This window comes from Phytophthora infestans, genomic scaffold (genome assembly GCF_000142945.1).
Source record: "Phytophthora infestans T30-4 supercont1.21 genomic scaffold, whole genome shotgun sequence".
NCBI classification, from domain to species: Eukaryota; Oomycota; class Peronosporomycetes; order Peronosporales; family Peronosporaceae; genus Phytophthora; species Phytophthora infestans.
Window position 1 is genome coordinate 125842 of NW_003303738.1, and position 9801 is coordinate 135642.

The window sequence follows — 9801 nt, forward strand, 5'->3', positions numbered from 1 at the left end:
TGATCAGTCAGTCATCTCAGCATCCGGGGCGCGGCGAGCCCGCTTTAACTGATGCAAGCCGCTCGTCGTGGTTTCATCTCCGGACGACTGGACACTCTCAGCCTCATCCTTCTCCTCGTTTGAGCATTCGCGACGTCCCGGTGTACGTGCGCGGATCGTGCGCTTCACTGCATTCTTGGGGAGCAGCGTTCCGTTTCTCCAGGCCTTGTGCCAGATGTCGAAGCAAGATATTGCAGCTCCGTTGTACGTGTGACGAACCTTCTCACAGAGGAAAACCCGCGAAGCCATGGGTCTCTTCGACGTGTTGGGCAGCTTACACTCGCTACAGTATACCGACAAATCTCCACCTCTCGCGTTGTCGGTGCCCTTCAAGAGCGAGCAGACCTTGCACGCTCTCGTACGGCGCTTCCGCCCTTGCTGGTTGTTGCCACTGCGCCACTCGTCATTTTGCACAGGTTGGTGTGCGGCTTGGCGAGAATTTGTGCGCTGCATCGGTTTGGTTGGTAAAACTTGTAAGCACGCGTTGTCGTGCAAAGTCACCCAGGCCTCCTCGCGTAGCTGACACAACTCTAGATGTAGTTGCTTCAAAAACTTTACATGAGTCAGCTTCGCGTTGTTTGCCTTAGTCTGTCTGGCGTTGTAGACAATGAAGGCATTGATAATGGCAAGATCAACGAGTCCAAGAAAAAGAGATTTATAGTACTTCTTGTACTTGATACATAGCTGCAGCGATTATCTACAGGGGGGGGGGGTTATTGGGACCACACCCATACGACCGACGTGGGGCAGGGTAGGGAAAAAGAGGTTTGGAACGACGGGCTTCGAATCTGGTTGAGGAGCGCTCCCAACGTGATCCGTCCGGACGCTCCATCTTGAGATGTTCCAGTTTACGCACTCCACACCACGCCGCTAGCCATTAAGACTGAGCGATGCATTTGACAGCTGAAGAAGGGGTCGTCGAGGGCGACGAACATTAGTCGGGGAGAATTGTCACGATGTATGCTCATCTGCCAAACTGACATGTCTCGAATGAGCGCATCTCCGTTGAGGGAATCGTGTAGGGTACGTGCCTGGGGTGGCACCAAGTGCAAGGACGGATGGCAGACGAAGTAAAGAGCAACATTAGCGGTGAAGAAGGTGGGCTGTCACTACAAAGAGGACGGATGTCGACTCTCGGGTAACGCTTGGTTACACAAGAGGGGGTGTCATGCTTAGGAACGCGTCGAAGTCCGACGCGTTCGGTTTAGTTGACTAGAATCACTTTCGGATTTGCGGGGTAAGGGTAACTACTTTCAACAAGCTTCTTTTACATTCTTCTACGATCACCTCCACCACGCGAGAGGCTCCGGCCGTCGGCCTCGCTACAAGAATCGACTTCCTTCCTCCTTTCTTCCTATCGGGCGTGGAGCGACTACGATCCGGTGTGGAACGTGCCACTGACGGCGCTCCCAGACTGTTAACGTTCCGGGACGACACCCAAGCATCCCTGTCCCGTGACAGGGAGAAGCTACATTTCAAGTTAAATGTTGGTGGAAATGCAAGAACAGCTCGCGTAAGGCGGAAATATGGCGGCTGGTTGAGTAAGACTATCTCTTATAGAGATAATGCAAGTAAATACTGTAACTACGTTAAAATGTATGCGACACTTTTCAATCAGGTGTCGTGTCCACGAGAGTGGGGAATCGTGCTTTTGGAACACTCCACCGATGGATGGACATTGAGCTGGCCAAGCGTACAGACCAGTGTCGTTGTTTTTGTGAGGTTGTAAGCCAGGGTTTGAGTAATAACCTTGCAGACTAAATTCGCAAGAAAACCTTCTCTGGCATCATCGGTATCGATTCGAGAGGTGGAGCTACTTAAGCCACTTGACGATATGTTCAGTGATATCTGCTTCGCTGTGCTCAGATGAAGATGTGATGCAGGCTGGGCTGACATAGTGAAGGCGATGAACTGAGGTTTTGAACGCTAATTATCCTGTTTAAAATATTCGCCAATTGAAATAAAGCATTTCCTGTAATCAAGAAATCAGGCTATCCTTGTGTGTTAAGCCTACCTAGTGATCAAAATACACGTTGGTCTTCGGCAGGAGTTCCAGCCCTAACGGTAAGATTAATTGGAATAAAATCTGCCGAATAACCTGTTCTTTTACTGTTCATTGTACAGTATTTTACTGTACATGTATGCAGTTTGTTTTGTGGAGCTGCAAACAATATTTAGGGATGGCGTCTTGTGGACCAGATCGTTTTATTTGGCACAGTAACAGTCTACCTTCCGAACTAATGAATGGGAATGACTTGAAATTCTTTTTTCTTTTAACCCTTTCCTGTTGGATGAACGTTGCTGATTAAGAGCGTCAATGCGTTCTTTCGTAAGGCCAGCTATCCTGCAATACTTTCCGATTAAGTAGGATTTAGCGTGTAGCCGGGAACAAGAGAACTTCGCTTTTACCACTGGAGCCACCGTTCAGGATGTCAGTGATGCAGTCAACGACGTAGGAGACACGAGTGTACAGCCCGGGTAGTTCCCCACAATCAGCTGCTGCACCAGGCAGAGCGTTTGCGATACCGACGACCACGTTATTGGCAATCAGAGGACCACCCATGTCACTACCACAAAAGCCTTTCCCACGTTCGGTCCCAGCACACAGCGTGACATCGGTATCAATAGTGTACTCGGCACACTGGTCATCAGGGATAATTTCGACGTCAACAGCTTGAAGAGTGTCAGGAAGGTCTTTTTGGTTCACCTCTCCCCATCCTAGGACAGTAGCCTTCGTTTTGGGCTTGTCATCCGATCCGTCGGCGTCTCCCAGACGTGCTGGTTTGTGGCTGGATGACTTCTCTAGTTTGAGCACTGCCACGTCATTCGTGAGCCACATTGGAACTTCGGATGCTTGAAAACTTCCACGACGCGAATCTTCTCAGCTTTTTTAAAGCCTCCTTTCTTACTCTGCTTAGCTCCGAGAGAAACAAACGTGTCCACCGAAAACCAGCCAAGGCACGATGCAGCCGTGGTGACGTACTGCGGTGAAATCAGCGTGACACCACAAAATGGTTCACCTTCACTGTAAGCAGAATGTATGGTTCCCACGTAAGAGTACTTGCTGATGTCAGCGTCTACCCCACCGTAGATGCGGTTCTCTTCATCAGTAGTCATCTTGGCATCATCACTTCGCTCACTCGCGACAAGCGGAGACAGCGCAGGCTCACTTTTCAGTTCGGAAAATGAAAGTCCGTTCACTGACGTTGTCATCGCATAGATGAATGCGACACCGTGAAAAATCTTCAACATAAACTTGAGAGACCGGAGTAGTGAGGGAGGTTGAAGCTTAGCTGGTTGCAGGAAATAACTAGAATGAGACTGAGGCGGTCGAATTTTGACCCGAGACTACCTCAACGTATCAATACCTAAATGCCCCATCTCAGTTAGGATCATACCGGTATAGGATACATGTACATGTATTCGGTCCGAGCAGTCAATGAAATCGTAACCGGAACAGCTTCTCGTAAGTAAACTAATTTCTAAAGCTTACTCCACGTACCGCTATTGTCCAAAGCTTCAACTTTAGTCTGAAGTTCCTAAACAGTTTATCCAGCCAATCAGAGGGCTTTAAACAGCTATCCCAAGAAGCGCCGATTCCGCAATGGTCTTCGACCCGCGCTCCGTCGCCTTTGAGGGCCGTCTACACGCCGATCGCCACACCGCCGAGTACGTGGGACGTGCCAACAACGAGGCCGATGCGGCCTGCTTCCGCTCCAGACGCGCGGCGGGTGTTCCCGCTCGATCCCGTGCCTTCTACTTCGAGACTCAGGTCGTGGCAACAAACCCTGAATTAGCCTCGAGTTTGCTACCTTCGAGAATTAATACACCACACTCGTCTACAGCAATCCGACGCCATGCAGCGCAAGATCGTGACGCTGCGGCGACATCTACTCGGGGCTGGCGACGTAGTGCTGAGCTGGAGGCTATGGACATGGAGGACGTGCAGCTGCCAGCGCCCAACGGAGGCACCAGTGGTGTACCTGTGAATTTTAATTTCTCACTAAATTCCAGAACCATGCAGCACATGCGCGCACGACTCGACCGCCGCAGACTGCGCCGCAGCAGCGAGAAGAAGCGGTTCAGCCACAAAGTGGCCGTAGGCTTTCTACTCGACGAGGCCGCGCAGAAGTCCACAGCTTCAGGAGGTATCACCAGAGGTTTTACCGGTTTTTCGGGATTTCTAGAGGCTCGTCGCACTGTGAAGCAATTGATGCAGAGAGTTCTACCAGACACGACGGCAGACGGAGCGTCAGAGTCATCAGAAGAAGGAGAACGGAAACCTGTGAAAACTTATCCTTCGATTCTGCATCGAGATCTGGGCGAGACTGTCAATTCGCTGGCCTATGTGGGCAAGACTGGATGCGTCATCTCGCACGGACGCGAGTTCTTGCAGTGCGAGCGCTACGGAGCGGGCGACGTGGTGGGTTGTGGGGTCTTATTGGACACTAATACGTTTTTTTTTACATTGAATGGCAAGTTGATGGGCCTGTTGGCAGCTAGAGATGTGTACGATCTGGATGATTTTAAGGGCGTAGAGAAAGTGGACGAGAGTGGAAGTGACGAAGACACGGAAAGTGACGAGGAAGGTGCTACGAATGGCACCAAGTCTGAGGAGGGTGTGAAGATTCTATTGGACAGAATTGAGGACGTGGAGATGGAAGACACTGACGGGCGATACGAAGAGGAAAAGGCGCTGTATCCGGCGGTGAGTCTCCATGGCGCTGGAGAGTGTGTGAAGGGAGTATTTGAACCGCAGGAGTTTGTATTCGATTTAGCAGGATTTGAACAACAGCTCCAGAAGGAACGACAACGAGCTTTACTTGCCGAACGCGAGAAAAGAAGTGCAAGCGGTCCTGTTGACGCTGTTGAGCAGGCAGACTGTGAGGATGAAGCTGCGGCAAGTATGCTTATGCAAGATTTCTTCCTGCATTACGGCTACGAGAGTGCATATCAAGCCTTTGAAGCCACTCAGGCAGCTTCAACGCATCAGGAATCGTCGAATGGGGTGGAATTGAGCTGCGATCGAGCGGATACGACTGCTGTACCTCTCAACCTAAAGGAAGAAAGCAAAAACGAGGAAATGCACTGGGCAGAAACACCGTTAAACGCTAAGAAACAAGAGATGCTCGACTCTCTCAGTGTTCGCCACCAAGTGTGTGACCACATTCGTGGCTTTCGGACAGCACAGGCGCTTGTAGTACTGGAACAACATGTGCCTGCACTCCTGAACAACTGGTCGAGCTATCGCTCCAGACGTCTGCGAAAACTAATACTGTACTGTCGGATTCTCTGCGTCATCGACGTCCTGACTAACGAAGGTGAAACAAAACCAGCTGCTGTGTCAACCAACGGTTCAACAACGTCGTCTACGGAGGAGCTCGAGTGCAATGGGTGGAATCCAAAGCTGGCGATTGAATTCGCACGGCAAGTCTTTGCATCTACCGAGATTTCGAATGGGAAACGCAAAAGAACAGACTCCAGTAATGGCACGCACAAGCTACACGAGAGTACAGATGATGTCGCGCTGGCTATGAGCCTTCTGCTGTACGATCGGCGTGAGAACGTACCCTCAACGAGTGGAGCCATCAAGTTCTTGACGCCTGCGTTCCGAGAGTCCGTCGCTGACCAACTGAACAGTTTATTGCTGACCAGCGATGATTCCACGAAGTCGCAGGCACGAGTCTCAGCGCTTGAAACCTTCATGAACGAGCTGGAGCATTTGCAGAAGGAATGTCTGCGTCAGGGCTGTCGTGTATACCCGGATAGTGTTGAAAATACGAGTAACGGGCAACACAAGACTAGTCGGCGCCGACGAGCTTCAGTGTATTCCAGCTCAGACGATTCGTCGTCTCAAAGCGAACAAGAAGATCGATTAGAAGACGAGGACGAGGATGAATGAAAGTGCAGCTTCAGGGGGGGAGGGGAATTTTTTCGCTTTTTTAAGGACACCACTTGTTGCCTTTGAATTTTCCCACCATCAAGTTCCAAACTTGAGTAAAAAAAATAATCTTTGAAAATCGACCAAATTTGCCGCTTTCGTAGATTTATACTAAAAATAATTTCTAGTTATTTCAAAACGGACCCAGATCGTACTTAAGTCGTCGTTTATCGTACTTAAGCGAGCTCTAATACTTTAACCATGTACGCCAGAATTCTGTATCCTACAGAATAGTCGATATGACAGGCGATAACATCCAGAGAGCTCTCCCTTTTTTGCGCTTTCAAAAATGGAATCGTCATGGTTCGGTGTATCACCATGTATGATTCTTGAAGAGAAGATAGACGGGAATTCTTCCCTTTTTATATATAATACTTTATGAATTTGGGAGAGGTTTCAAAATTTATTTTGATTTATGCTTCTTCAACTCAAGCTTCTAGCACTGGCCATTCATTTCGAAAGAAGCGGGGGGGGGGATGAACGGACCCAACGAGAAAACATTCAAGCAGTTTTAGTGCGACTTAATTAAACAAAACGGGAAGCCAAGAATGCCACGAGGCATTGTCAGGCAACACTGCTGCGTCAAACACAGTGGTAGTGTCAACGAGCATTTCATCAGGTGGGTAACATAGGTCCACAATGCGGGTATCAAGCTCAGCGGACACCGAAGCTGCTTAAGGAGGCTGACATCGGTGCTCCGTGCATGGGTAGCATAGTTCCACGCAAGGTCGCTCAAACCATAACGGAAAAGGAAGTCGCAGTATGCGCTTCCTGTGTATGTAACATAGTTCCACTCATCAAGGCATGCAACGCAGCTCCGCAACAAAGGTAGGTAACAGAGTTCCACAGCCAAGGCGGGCAACATCGCTCCACACACAGCACCATTGGCTCGAGTGACGAGAATATCTTGTCCACACCAGACATGAGTTGCCGCAACTCGCTCTCGTCAAGTCACGCAGACTCGAACTGATGACGCGAAGGCTGGATGCGTTCGGTCGGCACAGTCTACGCATCCGTCCATATCGGCTAGGCTCGAGGCGGATAGTCATCGGGCCTGCCCGTGGCTATCACAATCAACGGAAGCCTCAATGGTCTCAAGCTTTAGTGGGGGAGTGGATTGGAAATGCGTTTCCTCCCTGGGCTTGACGTAAGACCAAGTTCCTCACGGAACCAGGTGTCGATGCACATCGATCGCAGGCTGGAGGTGAGCAGCCGGACTAGGGCTGCGGTAGATCTAGCCAAACGAGACACGAAGTACTCTGACCAACGTGGAAGAAGAAAACGTGAGCATGCTTTTGGTTAAGGCCCTAATTTCTACTTGTAACCTACGTCTGGCATTGTTCGAGTGGCGACAGAAGCCAATGGTGCTAGGTGGCTCGGAATCGCTGAGCGAATCAGCAGTGTTGTGGTTGCATGCAATCACACACGATGGGAATAGCGGACCGAATGCAATCACTGCACAGGCCCCTTGGCCATGTACGACCTGTCGAGTAGGGTGAAAGCAAAAAATCTAACCCACTGATAAGGCGACTGTAGTACGTGATGTATGCAACGCGCCGGGCATAATGGACCGTGGAGCCGTAAGCCAAGTGAGGTGCCCGAGTGCACACACAACCGACCAGGTGTTAGTTGAGACAGCGCACGCAGTCGCTACTGGTGCCGCGCCGAGTATGGCACCATGGTGATGGCTGCTTGCCTCACCACGGTTTGGTACCACATGGGTACTTAATGTCAATACCTGACCCCAACGCCGCAGTGGCATGGTGGTGTGATGTGCTCCATCCACGGTCGAGTATCATCAGTTTACGTGGTGTTAGTATTAGACACCACCACGTTAGTGGTATAGCGGCAATATCCCCACCATGGTCGAGTACGATCAAGGTACATGGTATTCATGACAGATACTGGTATGGGTGCAAATGAGACCGCCCCAAACAAAATGAGTCCTAATTCTTAAGTACGAAAATTAAACTGTGTACACAATGATCTTCTACAATGTTTTAGCTTTATTTTAAGCCCTCCATGGCTCTTTTGGGCCGCTAGAAATCCCAATAAGGTTTTTTTTCAGAAATCAATTCTTTATCTAAATGAAAAAGAGCCATCAGGACATGTACAATTTTAAAAAAGGTAAAATTGTACATGTCCTGATGGCTCTTGGTGTATAAATTCCGAATATGCCTCTACAATAGTCAAAATCATAGGGTAACATCCTGTAAATCGCAACAACAGGTAGTTTACTTGCCTAAAATTACAGTCTTAATCACTCCTTTTATTTAATTTAACTCATTTTAATGTACGTTTATATTTATTGCTACAATTTGGCAAAATTATTTATCATTCCGGTTCAGTCTTGGTTCGTCGTGTACGCTTCTTGGCACGAATTGCTTGATTTTCCTGCTCACTAGGAGCTAAGTAAAGGGGGTCATCACGATATTGAGGCGGAACATATTGCAGTATCTTGTTGTGCAGGTCCACAACTTTTTCCTTATTGACAAGGGGGGGGAGGGGGGGGGGCTGTCTGGATTGAAGTTCAAAATTCAGCTATGTCACCAGCGCTTAGTACCTCATCAGGTTTTCGCCATAAAAGATCTACAACGACAGGGTGTTATTGCTAACCCCGAATGCAGCTTGAAATGCCTTTTTGTACACTCGACCCAGCTTGAAATGCCTTTTTGCACACGCAACCCACCATAGGAACAATGTAGTCATACCTCTCGCGATCTTTTGACACCTTTTGAAGCTGATAAGAAGAAATTATTCCCAAGGAAACCATCAAACACACTCGCTGGTTCTCTTTGCTCATTCCTATGTAGCCGTACAGGAACTCAGTTGAAGCTTCTACGTTTCGGCCGAGGCAAAGGTCTGAACAGCATGCTGTAGCTAGTATTAGCTTTGTTCTCTCTGTTACCAAAGGCTCTGGGCTGGATGTCTCGCCGTCGCTGCTGCTGTCTTGGGCAGACGCCGCATCCCAGTAGCCGGCGTCACTAGCATCACTGGCGATACTGTTTGCGGGTACATCGCGCTCCAGGCCCCTATTGGTGTTGCTTGGAGCGGTTGAAGACATTGCCTGTGCTTGCCGATTTTAGTCGTATTTCCAAACTGAAATTAGCGCGTGCAGCCTAAGCTTTACATATGGTTGGCTACAAACCTTTGAAACGGTCTCCTGGAAAATCGTATGATTTGGGGACGATAGTTGAGCTGACTCTTTAAGGCAGTTATCGCAGCTGTAATAAATTTAGCTAAGGCTCTTTTTGTTTGGGGCGGTCTCAAATGCTATGCGCCATACCACAACACAATGCTGCTCTGGGCATATACGCTGTGAGTCGATGCATGTACCGTGCAACGGCACTGGCTGCTGTTGAGCGACCTGCCGGATATCCCGCGTAATGTACTCGTCGTGAATGACACGCATGAAGTGCACGGAGCACTTATGGTAGATGTGGCACGTGCGTACACATGCCTGGTGCACGGACACGGAGACCTGTACACTGTGCTTGCACATGCCTCGCGTATGATGAGGGCTCTGGAAACGTATTTGTTCAGGCGACAGCACAACAGGAGCTGTTGTCGCCAAACATGGCAACGTGGGGGTGGGTGTAGTTAGTATTGTACGGTACATTTTGTCGATTGGAGCCACCTACACCACGAATGAGTACCGTAACGGTACACGGTGCTGATAAAGGACACGTACGTGCCGTGTATATGACGATCAAGACGCGAAGAGAGGCGTGGCAGTAGCTCCACCAGCAAGCATGGATCCTTGCTATAGCCAAAGGCATGACCCGAGGTGAGCTAAGAGCTTCCTCTAGTGCTAGGGCAGG

At 49.5% G+C, this 9801-nt stretch overlaps 1 protein-coding gene across 1 annotated transcript; it reads left to right on the forward strand.

The window, feature by feature from the left end:
- Nucleotides 1-3633: 3633 nt before the first annotated feature.
- PITG_11799 (uncharacterized protein) lies at nt 3634-5941 on the forward strand (the record flags this gene model as incomplete). Its single annotated transcript, XM_002901252.1, has 2 exons — nt 3634-4462; nt 4520-5941. The coding sequence occupies 2 exons, from the start codon at nt 3644-3646 to the stop codon at nt 5939-5941; spliced, it is 2241 nt and encodes a 746-aa protein (XP_002901298.1).
- Nucleotides 5942-9801: the final 3860 nt, after the last annotated feature.